General features: G+C 49.1%; 1 protein-coding gene across 12 annotated transcripts in view; it reads right to left on the reverse strand.

Moving 5' to 3' along the window:
- Positions 1 to 16,601, reverse strand: part of CDK5RAP2 (CDK5 regulatory subunit associated protein 2) — a 169,251-nt gene that overhangs the window by 115,968 nt on the left and 36,682 nt on the right. For 7 of the 12 annotated variants that reach the window (XM_082694995.1, XM_082694991.1, XM_082694990.1 and 4 more), the window contains 6 exons: positions 13,544 to 13,667; positions 10,699 to 10,853; positions 5,112 to 5,274; positions 3,983 to 4,036; positions 3,026 to 3,145; positions 2,096 to 2,182 (listed from right to left, as the gene is read on the reverse strand). In XM_082694995.1, coding sequence (XP_082551121.1) covers positions 2,096 to 2,182; positions 3,026 to 3,145; positions 3,983 to 4,036; positions 5,112 to 5,274; positions 10,699 to 10,853; positions 13,544 to 13,667 — 703 coding nt within the window. Of the gene's footprint in view, positions 1 to 2,089; positions 2,183 to 3,025; positions 3,146 to 3,982; positions 4,037 to 5,111; positions 5,275 to 10,698; positions 10,854 to 13,543; positions 13,668 to 16,601 lie in introns of all 12 variants that reach the window. The other 5 variants (XM_082694994.1, XM_082694989.1, XM_082694988.1 and 2 more) reach the window with 1 other exon arrangement.

The raw sequence follows: 16,601 nt of genomic DNA on the forward strand, positions 1-16,601 counted from the left end.
GAACAGTGGCAAGGACACAGATTTCGGGGGTGCCTGCGTGGCTCAGTCATTAAGCATCTGCCGTCAGCCCAGATCATGATCCCAGGGTCTCAGGATCGACCCGTGCTCAGCAGGGAGTCTGCTACGCCCTCTCTCACTCCCCCGGCTTGTGTTCCCTCTCTCGCTATGTCTCTCTCTGTCAAACAGATAAATTAAATTAAAAAAAAAAAAAAAAAAAGAACACAGATTTTGAAATCAGACTTAAGTGCAAGTTCCAACAACCTGCCAAACCAGTAGACATGCTACCTCCGTGGCTAAGGACTAAAGGAGTGTGCAGAACCTAAGGACTTTCAAAAGCTTGGGGCTTCTGAATCTTGCAAGACAAGAACCCCAGCCAACACTGTTAAGTGACAAGCCCTCAAAAATCAGGGGCCCCTAGCTGGCTCAGTCATTAAGCATCTGCCTTCAGCTAAGGTCAAGACCCCAGGGTCCTGGGATACAGCCCTGCATTAGGCTCCCTGCTCAGCAGAGAGCCTGCTTCTCCCTCTCTCTCTGCCTTCTTGAGTTTCCCCTCTCGCTGTCTCTCTGTCAAATAAATAAATAAAATCTTCAAAATAAATAAATAAATAAATAAAAGACCTCAAAAATCATTCTGAAAGTCTTTTAACAAGGACTGATGGTTAGGAAATTAATAAATGTTATGTGATAAATCTGGGTAGCATTTAAATGTTCAAGGCCTAACATAACAAGCAAAATATCAGCGATTATAAGGATGTCTGTCTGGTCTCTCTTGTCAACTGCCAACATTGTTTTCCTCAAGCAGTAGGAAATATCACTGGCGTTCCTAAGAACTCGGCTTTTAAAACTTGTTATTTTCAAAGCAAGAGGGGGAAAAAAAGCCATCTCAGTGTAATCCCAGCTCCACTCCATCAACCAAATGGCAGGGGAGGCAAATCTGAGATTCCAAAGGCAGAGACTTGCCTATGCTTCTAGTGCACCATGATTTAAACCAAATTACTTCAATTATTCTTACTGTGAACCAGAGCTCTGCAAAAGATAAGACGTCGGACATGAATCTTAAGAATCAAGCAGTCTTAAATTAGACTTAACTTCTAATTTCTAGCTTATAACCAAAAATACCATGGGGGGAGAGGCGGCAGAGAGACCTTTAAGCAGTATGGGCCTCATTCAGACGATGGAACCTTATTGACTCGTTATTAAGTAATAGGGATACACTGTATAGAGAAACTAGAAACAGAGCAAGAAAATATTAAAAAATTAAAAACGCAATACTAAAATTAACCAGAAAGGTAGAACATCAAGGAGGTGACCAGCAGGGGTCCTTAGAGTACAAGGCTGGGGAAAAAAAGGAGAAAAGGCAGGTCAAAACATCAAGGTGTGGAAGTGACACGTGGCAGGGAGCAGCTGGACTAAAGAAGCCAGGTTAGGGGCGGGGTGGGGGCCTGTAAAAGGAAAGGCCTGCAGTAGACCGGCTCTGAGGCAAACCCTGGCTCTCTCACTTAAACCGCTTTTGTGACCCTATATAAGTTACTTGACTTGACCTGAACCTGAACCCTGACTTGACCTGAATAAGTTGACTTGACCTGAACCTGGATATTAACAGTGCCTCCTCCATGATCTGCTGCACAGATCCCTTCAGCGAATCCAGAGAGGGCCCTGAGCACAGGGCTTTGCACATAGTATGTGTGCAGTAAATGCCAGCCATTACTATCAACAATTACTACATTTAAATCCTGGCCCTGCCTCAATGAGCTGTGTGACAATCGATAAGCTGCCCACCCTCGCTGCGCTTCAAAAACCCCACAAATACAGCAAGGACGATAGCGCCCTTCCCCACAGGGCTGTAAAGATGACAGGAGTTAACACACATCTTGCACGGTCTCCTAACCGTGGCTGTCACCACTGCCATTAGCGTAGTGAGGAGGGGGCTGGAGAAGCCCCCAGAGCTGGGAGAGAACATCTTGTCCTGAGACTGGTAACTCCGTTAACATAGGCCATGCAGGGTTGTCCCAGGCTCCTCTCGGCTGCTAGGTCTTGTCCTCCCCCAGGAGTCTGGACCAATGGCACAGCCACTTCAAGCCAAGTGAACGCTTACCTGGAATTTCTGTGCTTTCAGGGGCACCTCTGTGACTTTTTCAAAGGCAGCACTGAGCTCTTTGATCTCAGAGTTAAGGTCTTCCACCTGGGTCAAAGTAAGAACAGCAGCCAAGTGTGCAACGGGACAACTCAAGTGCTCTTCCTACTGGGCGTCTACTGATCAAGGGCTTCGTCATCAGGGAAGGCATGAAATCGGAGAAGCGGGACTCCAACTCTGGCCACTCACTAGCTGGGGACTTCTTAATCTCCTTGAGCCTCAATTCCCACAACCAGAAGACGAGCGGACTACTAATCACCCCACTCCAGCTTCAGTAGGGCCAAGTGCATGATGGGTACTGGTGCTCAAATCAGGCCTGGCTGAGAAGCAGCGTTACAGCACTGCTGCCCATAGAGAGGGGCCTGGCCACTCCAGAATCTCTCATCTCTGCTGACCTCCTCCTGTAGCCCCGTCAGCGGTAACGCCCATGGCCACACGCTGGACTTGGCCAGTGCCCACGATGGCCCCTCCACAGTGATACTCTACACTGAAGGTCTCCAACTTCAGCTGGGCCCTGAACTCCCACATTAAGCAACGGTAGGAATGGTAACTACTTTACTATGAGCCAAATCTCTGCCGCATCTGACAACCGGTGATTACCTGACTCTCCCCTTTTATCTTCTCCGGCGCCCCGGTTTCCTGGTTCTCTTCATACTTGGGCAGTCATTCCTGTCTCCTCCGTAGCCTCCTCTCCCCGTGCCTGAAATTCTGATGTCCCCTGCGGCCCCATCCTCAGCCTTATTCTTCCCCTTCTATACATTCCCGAGACAAGCAGACCCACTCGTAGAATTGTAACTCGCACCCAAAGCTAAAAATTCAGGGTTGGACAGGCCAGCCACAGAGGCTAATAAAGAAAAATCTCACTTCGGGTGTCTCAGACTCACCACATACCTCTTTTTCCTTTGACTTTAATGCCATGGTTAGACCCTGAATGGCTTTATCCCTCTTTAAACTATTTTTCTTTTCTGTAGCAATTTCTCTTTCCTTCTCTCTCAGGTCCTCCTGAAGTGCCTAAATTAGATTAGAAAAAGATTCACTAAGTTGATGCGTTCCAACCAAAATGCACTGTAAATATATCTGTAAGAGCACACTCAGACGCGGTTATTCTATCTTATTCCTGTCACCGTGTGATTAATGTTTCCGAGTAGAGCTGAACGCAGCGGCGGCAGCTCCCCGTGATGGTGCTAGCGCTCACGGCAACAGGGCTGGGGGAGAAGAAGGGGATCAGATCAGTTAAGACGGTGACAGCTGCTCCTGTGGGAAGGACTCCAATGCCTTCTGGAATTTGAATACAGTCACATCAGAGTCTTTGAAACCTTACCAGGTTATTTGGGGGAAATAACAGATCATTAATTTCATTCCTTAATGCTACAAAAGCTAGCAGAGAATTTGGTGTGATGGAGACTGAACATACACATTCATAGTCTGAGTTCATTTCTAAAGATGATCAGGCTGCCTCCCTCCCGGCTGTTGTGAGGATCAAATGAGATGATGGACGGCAAGCTCTTTCCAAGCTGGCAGGCGCCGCATACATGTCGGCCGCTAGGACCGGGGGACACAGAACAGCGGCAGGTCTGGGTCCCTGCTTGAGCTGCTCTAAGTCACCTGATCTCGGGAAAGGGCCCTCGCCTTTCTGAGCCCCACAAGCCTCATCTGCGCAATGGGAATGTTGGCTTTACAGAATTCCTGTCGAGACCGAAAGGCCTTCTCTGAAGTCCGGAAGGCCTCAATGGCACCCGCTGGCATTCCCTAACAGCTATTGTCACACCGAACTACCTACTGCTCTCGGAATAAAGCATGAGGCAAGGGGAAATCTTCAATATGTTATTTTAAATTGCATCAACATACCTGGATCCTCTCTTCAAAGCGATGTCTCTCCTGCTGGCGCTCCATTTGTGCAGCCTGAGAAAAGGCATTAATTGGCACCGGAAGGGACTCACAATCCAACAGCTTCCCCAGAACAATCAGAACGACCGTCTCATTTCCTGACTTCCCCACCGCTGCGGAAGTCACGGCAGTAAGTGTCCGCTCCTGTCTGGCTCGCACGGTGTCCCACCCGAGTGAAGAGGAACGTAAAGACCAGCTAGCCATGTGAGCTGATCACCAGCCCCACAGACAGCGAACCATGGAGCCGCTGGACGCTGAAAAGGGCCAGCTGAAGGCCAGGGCCTGCAGGGTTCAAGGGACGAGCAGGAGCCACGGGCTGATTACAGCCAAAAACTAACCAGTGATGCTCCATAAAAAATCAAGACTTTCCCAAATACCCAGAACACCCACACTGGGAATCCAGCACGTGCACAGGCCACTCCGGGTCCAGTGAGCGCTGGGAGGTCTCAGCTAAACCCACGGGCACGTGCAGGCCCAGGCCGCCCTCCTGCAGCTGCCGCGGAGGCTGCCTCATGTGGGGGGTGGGAGGTAGGGAGGACCTCTGGGAAGCTCTGGGGTCTGGTACTAACAACCCAGCAACTCCTCTGAGCCCATTTCCAAATTCCACAAGGGGACCATGACCAGGACCTCGCAGAGCGGCCAGAAGGATTAACTGCAGCGGCACACTGACCTGCTTCGCCAGCCGCCTGGCCCGACACAACGTAGTTCCCTTCCCCCCACAGTCTCTAACCACGAAGTTACAACAGGTACTAAGTTTTATCCTGAGAAAACTTACAACAGGTACTAAGTTTTATCCTGAGAAAACGCAAAGGATGAAAATAAAGTCCGGGGGCAACAAGTTAACACACAGTGAGACAGAGACAAGCAGGTACGGGCTGTTTTTTTAACCAACTGTGTCTAAACATGAGGCTGGAAGGGGGAAAACATGTCGGGGCCCCTGACAAAGGAGTTCCTGCTCATTCCTCGGCTGCTGGGGAGGTTAGTATTTGGAAGCAGTTGGTGTGACTCGCAGGGACCGAGGATGCATCCCCTCTGCCACAGTGGAGTCCGGGGTGTTAATTCAAGACCCCTCCACACCCCGCCGGCTCACCTCGGCTCCTCCCTCCTGGTCTCCCCTCGGAGCAGCAGAGAATCCTCGGAGCTCCCCAGATGACACCCTCTCATCAGGACACGCCATCTGAGATTTCTCCTCTTTAAGGCACTGAATTAAAGCATCTTTGCTCTTCAAAGACAGCTTCAACTCCTCAATCAGTCTAAAAGTGAACAAAATTTAAATATTAATTCTAAGCTGTTCTCTTAGCTCAGTGGAGCAGGAGGAGGCAGGAAATGGGGCCAGACATCTTCAAAGTAGACATGACCAATGACTGAACAGAAACGGAATCGTACTTTGCAGGTCGGAGAGAAAGGGCCAGAATTTCCGTGACATTAGGTGTCCCCTCGCCTCCAGCACGGCCCCGGCGGATCCAGCCTCCGAGCTGCCGGACGACGGCCGGACCAAGCCCCCCCCGGTGCTCAGACTTTCAGCAGTCCCCACCACGGACGGCAGCCGACTACTAACTTTTTTTTACCAAGAATCCTTTCTGCAAAAGAAATGGGGCCCTGAAGCCTGAACAAACATGACCGATAGAGCAGAACTATCCCAGGGAGTAGGCAAAACCCGAGAACCTCTCTCCCTGGCTTCTCAGGGCAACGTTTAAAATACACTGACTTTCAAGATAAAGGCCAAACTCGTGAGCAAGGCAGGTAAGGCCCTAGCTTTTCAGGCCTAGAAGATCAGAGGCCCCGTGGGCAGCTTCAGTTTCCTCTCTCGCAGGAGGCCACCACCCGCTCCCTTACCACCCGGGGCCTCGCTTCCAGATCTCTCCACATGCCAGGCTGTCTTGTACCTCCAGACCTTTGGTCACACTTGTCTCCCCACCCAGAACGCCCTTCACCACTCCATCCCCACCACCTGCTAATACACACCACGGCCCTGCACTCCCCCGAAGCAACTGTGCCAACCACACCCTGAGGCCCCCCCTCAGGTAGAGCTGAACACCTCCTTGGGGCCACCAAATTATCCCCCCGACCACGACCAAGTTATTTAACCCCTACGCGTCTACATCTCCTCGGCTATAAAATGGGGATTACTTGCTCACGTGGATTAGAAATAAAACATCTAAAACGGCCCTCATACCTCCAGGCATACAACACAACTCGACAAATGACAGTTGCTATAATTATTACCCTTTTTTAACATTCAACAATTAGCATTTTGTCAGAGAACCCTCCGAAGAGCCTTTCTGTAGCGAAGCCTCGAAAGCAACTTGAATGGCAGGAAGAACAAAGGCTTGACAGTCAGAGAGCTTCCCTGGCTCCCAGGGTGAAGGTCAAGAGTCAGCTGTAAGTAGTTAAAGGCAGCTGGCAATGCACTGGTGCTATGGTATGAATGCTCCTAGCACCCCCAAATTCAGATATGAAATCCTAACCCCCTCAGGTGACAGGATTAAGAGGTGGGGCTTTGGGAGTCAAGTAGGTCACGTGGGTAGAACTTGGAAATGTAAGCAGTGCCTGAAAAATGAGGATCCAGAAAGATGCCTGACCCCCTCTACCGTGCAGGGATGCAGTGGGAAGTCTGCAGGCTGGAAGAAGGCTCTCACTGACCATGCAGCCACCCTGGTCTTCCAGCCTCCAGAACTGTAAGAAATAAATTTCTATTGGTTGTGAGCTGCCTAATCTCTGGTATCTTGTTATAGCATCGCAAACAGGCAAAGACAATTAGGCACAGAGGGTACCAGGGCAGCACCAGTGCAATGCCACCAAATCTGGGACAGAGGAGTAAGATTGCCCTCTAGGGGTTCTACTCTGAAATCATCACATAATCAAGTGAAGAGGTAGAAGTCACTAACTGTATACTTGAAACGGATGTGCTGTATTGCAGGTAACTTATACTTTGACAAAAATGATTTGTGTTAGTTACCTTAAAGCAAGTTCCAGTAGGGATGGGAATGAGAGAGGCCAGCCTGTGGGGACTGTGGCCCAACTGGAGCATGGGGCCATCCACAGGAGTGGCCTCAGTCCTGCAAGACCACAGCCCAGGCCTGCCACCCCTTCCAGGTTTTTAAAAGGGGCTAGAAAGCCAAGCTTCTATGTGAAACTAGATTTTTTTTAAATAGTAGCAACTAATTCAAACTTTTTTTTTTTTTAAAGATTTTATCTATTTATTTGAGAGACAGAGAGCACAAGTGGGGAGAGGGGCAGAGGGAGAGGAAGAGGCAAACTCCCCACCGAGCAGGGAGCCCGATGAGGGGCTCGATCTCAAGACCCTGGGATCATGACCTCAGCCAAAGGCAGACACTTAACCAACTGAGCCACCCTGGCACCCTTACTCCAAACTTTTAAAAGCACTGTGTAGGCCAAATAAAACATAGCGTTCGGCCACATCTGACCCACAGGGCTCCCCGGTGTTAGCTGCCTTAAGGATCCACACTAGCTCTAAGGTCAGATCGCAGGAGATTGAGTAGTCAGAGCAAACAGCTTTCAAAAGGGTGGAGGAAGCTCAGAAAGACATCAGCAGTGCCCATCAAGCAAGGGCCCCGTCCTACAACAGGCCAGTCTGGACGCCACATCTGGCCCCATCTCACCAGGGCATGCCCAAGCACCCTAGTTCCAAGTCCACTTAGCAGCTCACCTTCTGACCTCCTATTTCGCTGGTAGGCAGGCCTGCCCAGTAGCTGGTCAACAAATCAATTTATAGCTCCTTTAATCTAGACTTAATTCATATACCCATGCATCTTCTAGACTTACTCTTGGATGTCCATGAACCCTCAACCCAACATTTCCCAATAGAGCTTATCTTCCACAAAAAAACCCCACACAAAAACCTCTGTCATTCCCCCTTTCGTTCCCCAAACTCAGCACACTGTACTGCCATCCTACAGTTGCTCACGCTCAAAACTTCAGTGAGGAGGTATCTCTGTAGCCTTTTTCCTCATCCCCAAACTCCTCGACGACCAGGCCCTTCAAGTCATCATGTCAATTCTACCTTCCAAACATCTCTGCCTGTTCTCCATGCTAGCTCCGTCACCTCAGTCCTGGTCACCGTGATCCCTTGTCTGGAGTTCTCCATCAGCCTGGGGGGCAATCTTCCCACCCAGTCCCACCGCCAACCCATCCTTTAGGGGCAGCCAGAGGGAGAAGAATCGCTCTATAGCCAGACCCTGACACCACCCCATTCCCACTCTTAACTCATCAGCAGCTTGTCACATGCCCTGAAGACAAAACCCAAACTATCCAACAAAGCCCACAGGATCTGGCCAGCCTCCCTCTCCTCGTCTCTTCCCATCTCCCTTCCAGAATACAACTCTCCAGCCACGCTATAGTTCCGTAAGTCCCTGGGTCATGCTCTGTGCCCTCTGGCCTCTGAACTTCCATACATTAGGTACCCAATGCCTGAAACATCCTTTCTTCCTCCAAGTAACTCCTCCTCTATCCTCATATTTCCCCGGGAAGCCTCTCTTAATCCCTCTGAACGAAATCAGAAAGATGTTAGGTTAACCCAGCATTTGTCCATGTGGCCCCTCTCACTCTGCTCCTGCCCTCCACTCCTCCCACCTAGCTAGATGACGAGCAAACACTTTGACATGAGGTTCCTTAGGAGAGGGACCCCGTCTGTACCCGTCTGTACCATTCATACCTATACTCTAACCACCACTTACGGAGCAGAAGATGCTCAGGAAGTATTTGTGAACAAAGGGCATCATGACCCAACAGACCAATGAACCAACTGCCGAGCATCTGCTGGGACCCCAGCAGGACCCTTCCAAATCCACTCTTGCCCATAACCTCTTCCCAAACCCACCCCCAGTCCTCTCCCTTCTTCCCCTTCACTGGCACCAGGTGACTGCCTCAGCACATTCTGGTCTCTTCCCTGGGTTCCCTATTTCCAATTTAACTGCTGGAGACCTGCCGTTTCGCGGGAAAGACAACCCTGAAAACCTTCTAAAGGCTTCACCACTCATTAGCTGGGAGAGATACAAGGGAACGTATAAGTAATTTGTGTGGAAAAGGATTCTCGACTCTCTCAGAGTAGAGCGCTAGAAAGGTTGCGACCCTGAAGGGGAGGCCCAGCCAAAAAAAAAAAAAAAAAAACACCACACTGGTCTGGGGAGGCTTCTCTTCTAGCCACAGAAATGAGAAAAACGCTCACTCACTCAACCCTGAGGTCCTACACCTCACAGAGAACTCTGTTTCCTGACTCTTGAGATTCATCCCCAAACTCCCATTTTCCAGATCAAAGCTAAGACAAGGCTGCAGCACATCAAAAAAATGCTAGCTCCTCCAGACACTGAAGCTAGGACACTTCGTAAGTGGAAACCATGGCCTCTCCCTCGGTCTGTTCATTCCTCTTTTGTAGATAATCCTAAAACAGGAAAACAAGCTGCAGACTCAAATCTCAAAAGGGGGTACAGAGGCAGAATGAAAAGCGACCAGCAGCTTGGGAGTTGGGGCGACGGGGCACCAGAACCCAAACAACACGACTGGCCGTCAATCGGGAGTCACTGAGCAACCGAAAAAAAGGGGACTAGAGTCAGTACCCTCTATTTAAGGAAATAGGAAAGCAGATCATTCGCTTTAGAACAATTTCTGTCAAATTCCAAATGAAGCTGGCTCTTCAGTAGGTCACAGGTTAGCCAGAAGCTTCACTTGTATTTAGTTTATACAGCCTTCCACCTGGTGACCAGCAAAGCAAGGCAAGAGATTCAACACTTAAGGTTCATGATAAAGAAGAAAACCTCAACTCACTCCTGATCAGTTTTGATCAAAGTTTGATTAAGACGGCCTAAAGGTTTTTAAAAAAAAAAAAAAAAAAGACTGCCTAAAAGTCCTACGGCCCATTCATTTCTCTGACTACGTGGCACACATTTTATTTCTGGACCAAGAGAGCTCTATACTCAGTCTACACTGTTTTGGCCTCTTGCCGATGTACTAATCTGGGCCCTCAGCCTGCATTAAAAGACATGATGAGGGGCACCTGGGTGGCTCAGTGGGTTAAGCATCTGCCTTCGGCTCAAGTCATGATCTCGGAGTCCTGCGATCCAGCCCCAAGTTGGGCTCCCTGCTCAGCGGGGAGTCTGCTTCGCCGTCTCCTTCTGCCCACCCACCCCCGGCTTGTGCTCTCTCGCTCTCAAATAGATAAAATCTTTTAAAAAAGACAAAAAAAAAAAGACATCATGAAAAACAGGTCCCACAAAACTCACTAGCATCTCCTGTGGGGATAAAATCACTTCCTGTTCCCTCTGGGAAGATTCACAAGAGAAATTTTTCCCCTACGATGTCAAGTAAAACAGCTTCTCCTGAGTTCCTGGCTCACATCCTTCCGTGAGCAGTGTGACTCTTAATGTTCATCAAGACTGTTTTTCTCTCCTTCCTTTGGTTACCAGGAGGCTCACAGTCAAACTGAAGGCTACATCTAGTATCTAAACAGAACTTCTCGGCGGGATTTTTTATCTATAATTCTATCCCTGCTCTCGTAGCCCTAACCCTATTCCTTTTCCCTCCACCCCGATCTTACTCCAGGTTTTCTCACTTGGGGAAGCAAGCAGAGAAAGGAGGGGTGAAAGACTGGGAAGAGGACACCCTTTCACCCTGCTGCCCGGGAAACGAATGTCAGCACGTCGCAGAGGTAAGAGCCAGACCTGTCTTTCTGCTCCAGGACCACAGCCATGTCCAAGTCCCCCTCATGCCTCTTCTTCATCTCTGAAAGCTTCTTTTCCAAGCTCAGCCGAAGAGCCTTCTCTGTTTCCGTCCCCGCAAAGGCCTTTTCCAGTTCTGCTTGGGCAGCTTTCACATCCTAGAGTTAAATTAAATGCATTTGATGCAATTTTTCAATACAATTGGGAACATTTTTGAAAGGAAATTGGATTAAAATATAAATATTTATGACTTTTTCTCCAGCACATTTCCCCTCCCTGAATTGTACTATACATGGGCAGAATCAGTAATAAATACATTTGCCAGCCATTTTTCCCTGTTGTATCCTGAAGAGTAATAAGCATTTCCAATGGAAAAGACTCAACTCTACAAAAACTGTATTTTTGGGTTTGAAAAATCAGATCAATATTTACAGCTTGAATGAGAACAAGGAGAAATGTGCCTCTCAATACTTTTAAACATAAATTCCATAGTCCCCACAACCCCCATACAAATACATCCCACACCCCACCGCCCTCTCCCTACTTCTTTTAAGATCATGACTACACATCTCTCAAGTACATTCTATCTCCAAGGTGATGTCGGTGGTGAAAAACTACGTTCTTCCTGAGAGCTCAGAAAGGCCAACAAGGAAATTCCCTTAACCATGCAGGCAGTGCCCACCTCAGGGAAAAGGGCCCTGGAGCTCAGGAAAATGACCTGGGGTAGAGCTGGACCTCCAAGTGCCCACAGCGTTGGACTACATCACCAAGATACAAGTCAAACCAAACTGGGTTCAAAACCCAGCTCTCCTGATGATTTGCTGTGAGACGTTAGAGAGTCACTTAGCCTCTCTGGGCCCCAGCTTATCTCTAAAACAGGGATCACCACCATCCCAACAAGGATTTGCTCTGAGACTCTGTCAAAGGCTTGCTGCACCACAGGAAGCTCAAAATATCACTGGCTTCCTCTTCCCTGTCCTTTCCCTCCTCGGGGCCGGCCCCATCACTGCCCCCACTTGGGTAGGGGAGAAAGCCTCCCCTCCCCAGGAGGCCTCCCTGGCAAGCTCAGCGATAGCCGGGAAAAGTCACTGCCCATTATCCCGAGACAACAAACAAAACCTGCTTCCTGAGTGCCTGTTAAATGCCAGGCTTTGAGCAAGGAGCCTGATTCATCTCATCTCCACTCCTCACCTAACTAAAAACGTTATGCACGGAGAGACAGCCTCCAGCGGCTGAGAATGCAGGTTCCACAGCCACAGCACCCGGCATTCCTGCCTGTGCCACCCTGAGCAAGGGATTTGGCCACTCTGTGCCTGGGTCATTGTGTTTTTGTTTTTGTTTTCAAAAAGAATGATAGAAGTATTTACCTCACAGGCTTCCTGAAGGGATGAACTAAAAGGATGTGTGAAAAGGCTGAGCAGGGTGCCTCGCATGCGGCAGGCCCCCCGGACACTGCTAGGGCCACGGCTATAAGGACATCACTACCGCAAAGCAGATGTCACCAGCCTCCCTTGACGGATGAGGCCACAGAGGCTCGGAGAAGGGGACAAGGCCAATCAGCGACACAGCAAAGGGCCAACCAAGCACGGGCTGGCAGTCACGCCGGCGCCCTAAGATGCTGGCCGGGGCCTCCTGGGGACCAGAAGATGACTGAACCAACAAGGACGTTTCAACTAAAATTCCGAATTTGGAGTCGGAAGACTCTTGGTTCGGGTCCAGCTCCGAGGACTAAGTCTCCCTCCCTCTCCGAGCTGTGTCCTCATCTGTATTCTGGACCTAGAATCTACACAGCCTCGTGGGGCCTGTGCGAACAACACAAACGCAGAAGACCACTCTGGGCTGCAAAGCCTGCACTGGAGCGTCTGCCTTCTGGATCCAGACACGCTCTGTGCTGCCATCCCTCCTCGGATCTAAGGAGAGCCAGGGCTCCAGGTGGAGAACAGGACGGACACCAACAGACTTCAAAGACCGAGAACGAAGTAACCAGTGTCACTGAACACTGGCTGACTGTGGGCAGAAACTTCTCACATCTGGGAGACCGGATTTTTTAGCCAAGACACAGCCTGCCTCCTGGTATGGTCACAGGAAGCGCCTGAGAATAAGCAGGAGGGGTTCCATGCAGCGTCATCCTGAGAAGAGGCCTTCGGTGAACACTGAGGTGACGTGGGATGGAGGCCAGGTACCAAGGACAGGGCTGCGTGGGCATGTCACGGCCTGCAAACCGGAACCCACTTTCAGGCTTAGCGCCAGTCAGAGGAGTGGCTTCCCCGCTCCGGGCCTCAGTTTCCTCCTCTGTAAAGTCAAGGGACCAAACTAGGTAAGAAGAAGAGCAGGGGCTTGAAGACCCGCAGCCGCGATTCAACTCCAAGCTCAAATCCTGACTAGTCTTTCCGTACTTCACTGTCTGCGTCCGCAGGAACGGAGACGACAGCCGGGAGGCAGGGTGTGAGGGTACCAATTCCATACGCACGGAGCCTCAGACGGGGCCGGAACCCTCGAGCTGCTCAGTAAGGGTGGCTCCCATTTCTGCTGAAACTCTGAAAGTTCAGGGGAAAAGGAACAAAATCCTGCCCTCGCCTCTTTTTTTTTTTTTTTCTTTTAAGATTTTATTTATTTATTTGACAGAGAGGGAGAGAGATCACAAGTAGGCAGAGGCAGACAGAGAGAGAGGAGGAAGCAGGCTCCCCGCTGAGCAGAGAGCCCTATGCAGGGCTCGATCCCAGGACCCCGGGACCATGACCTGAGCCGAAGGCAGAGGCCTTAACCCACTGAGCCACCCAGGCGCCCCTGCCTTTGCCTCTCGTAACCCGTGGTCAGAACACACTGGCCTCAGGGTTTGCAGACTTGCCTCTTCCAAATGCAGTATTTTCTTGGTTAGGAGATCTTCGACCTGCTGCACCTTCTTCTGGGCATCCTCTCTCACCCGCCGAACTTCGGAGCCACCCCCTTCGGCAAGGCTCTCAACTGCTTTGCTGCAAAAAGGGGCAGAGGTGTCAAATCCATGGAGGGACGGTCAGACGGGGATTTCAGCAGCCCCCAGTTTGTCCTTCTACCGCACACCTGCGCTGCTGGTTTTTAATTAGTATTTGTAATTCAAAAACACGATAGTGCAGTATATGAATGTTTCAAATCAATCAACATACACACCTTAAACTTAGATGCTACATGTCAATTATACCTCAGTTTAAAATACATATGTGTAAACACCAATTAAGAAAGGAGAATCATCTGTAATCTTACCGGTCAGAATAACCAAGTTAACATTTCAGCATACAGACTTACAGACATTTTCTACAAAAAGAGAATCATATATCTATGATCTGATTTTATCACATAATATACTGGGTCAATAAATATAAATCTATCATTTTTAAAGGCTACATATTAATTCACTGTGCAAAATATACTGTAATATATTAAATCAAACCCCAATTTTTTTTATTGATGTACCGTTGACACACCTCAATCCCCTATTTTTAAAGCTTTCAGATGGAAAAAAAAAAACTTAGATTTCTAATTTTATATTATCTGAAAATATGTCTAAAGCACAGAGCCCACTATGAAGTACCCAAATAAACATTAGTGTTATTATTTATTGTATCATAAGCAATGTTATCATAAAAGCATCCTTGTATGTTTATTATCTAGTGATTTCCTTGGATCAATTCCTACAGAGGGAATCACTGGGTCAAGGGGTGAGCACACATGTAAGACCTTTGATAGCTGTTGCCCAATTTCCCACCAGGACATTTCCAACAAAGTACCCCTCCGCCAGGGGCGAGGGGCAGGGGACAGGCCTGACAAACCAACATGCAAAGAAGTGGCATGCCCCAAAAATAAATCTGAGGGGTCAAGAGCTTTTATACATCAGCTTTTGCCAAATGGAGTGGGAAGCATTTTAAATAAGGCACGATCCGTCTGCAAGCATCAGCTACCACTTGGGGCACGAGGAAGGGACCCTGCACAAGCAGCACCCACTCCGGAAAAATGCAGAGTTCGCACAGTGGTGACACCACGGAATATTGTGTCCAGTGGATGGGGTGGGGTGGGGATGACACACCAAAATCAGACACAGGACCACAACCACGGACGCTTTTCATTTTGGTTCTCCTCAAAAGAAAAATAAGTGTCAGATACGAATTTGTGAGACATATACTCAGAGCAGTTCTCACCAGATTTCTAAAATGACTGCAGGTTTCCAGAAGGCAGAATAATAAAGGAAATGGCTCCACCTAAAGCTGGTTTCTCGGAAAAACTGCCACAGAACAGATTTGGTCACCACCAGCCTCCCTGCCCTACTTTGGGGTATATACAATTTTCCCAACCAAGAGCCTTGTGATCAGACACTCACGTGTACAGGCCCTGTGAATTTCTGACTGAGAACAATGGAAAGTCAAGGAGGCCACACTTGCTGCCCAACCATCAAACATGAGTTGCCTGCAAATACAGACTTTATTCATATCATGCTTCCTGTCACCAATAAGCCTTCAGAAGGCCCCAGTGACGGGACATCATTTTAAAGGACTCCAATGCGAACAACTGAAAGAAAGAACGTGGGACTCTGAAGCTTGAACCAATTTGCTTCCAAAAGTAGACTCTATTATGTCCTCAGGGCGCCTCCGGGGAAATCACCTCCACACCTCAGTTTCCTCGGTTGAAGAACGACATGACTGCCTCTGAGAATTCACGTGCTAACCCCTGTGGGGGCCACATCACCGTGCCCCTTCCTCTCGGTTCCGAGTGCCGCCTGCTGTCCCTGAGGCCACCTGACAGGCCCTGTTGCGATGTTCTGAGAGGCCTCAGTCTACCCCTCTGAGCTGAGAAGGGGTCATCCTCCGGCCAGAACTAAGGCCACCACTGCCACTTCCCAACGCCATGAAATGTCCTCGGCCACCACTCCCTCAGGTCATTTCTCCAGCAGTGCCGTCTGGAGTTCACAGGGATCCAGTCATTCCTATCACGCCTCAAGACGTCTTACACATGGCTGAAGAATTCCAGACTAGCGGCTTTTCTTCCTGAGCCTCGGACATGGGATGTTCCCAGTCCTGAATTCCCACTAGCCACCAACTGTTTTAGCCCTTGGGTTATACAGGGCCTCCTCTACAGAACAGTTCCTTCTGCCCACGCACCCCGACCCGCACCCCAACCCCTGCCCAGCAAGGGCAAGCACACCGTCTCCTTGCTGTCGACTCAGATCGAACCTTGGTGTTTTACAGTTGGACTCATACGTTGTCAAGAGGCGGACTACAATTTTTAACAAGTACCAGTATTATTCAGTTTGTTTGCATTTTAGTTATACCAATAAAATATATTCCCAATAATAAATGTTCCAACTTCTCATTTATCATCTTTGTATTTTACAGTTACTGTAGCAATAAAATTTATACTCAGCAGTACGGTGCAATTTTCCTCTACTAATGGAATTATTATTTTTGTTTGTGTTTTAAAGCTACAGAGATAAAATTTACTCCCGACAATATGTCTGCTTTTGTTTTTAATGTCCCCTTATTGGAACTGATAAATGTAACAGTGAAAAGCCAGCACACAAACATGTTTACTCTGCCACAGACAGAGTGGGCTCCCGAGCCAGACCCATCCCAACCCTCTGGCACCAACCTGGACAGGCCCCGAACTCCTCTGAGCCCCAGTTTTCTCCACACTCAAATGGGATCCCAGCTGCCTCACAGCATTGTTGTGAAATTGATAAAGCGTGTCAAGTGCCTGGCACAGGGTCTGGGGCAGAGTAGGATCTCAATAAATGCCAGCTCACTCCTCCTACCCTGTCTCTCCTTATAGAATCTGGGCCAACAGATGAGAGAGAGAGAGAGAGAGAGAGAAAGCAAGGCCTAAGGTGAGGCAAGGGTAGGACAAAGTGGTCTAACCCAGCATTCCCCCGATACAAAAAA

This window comes from Mustela nivalis, assembly GCF_964662115.1.
Source record: "Mustela nivalis genome assembly, chromosome: 13".
Taxonomy (NCBI): Eukaryota; Metazoa; Chordata; class Mammalia; order Carnivora; family Mustelidae; genus Mustela; species Mustela nivalis.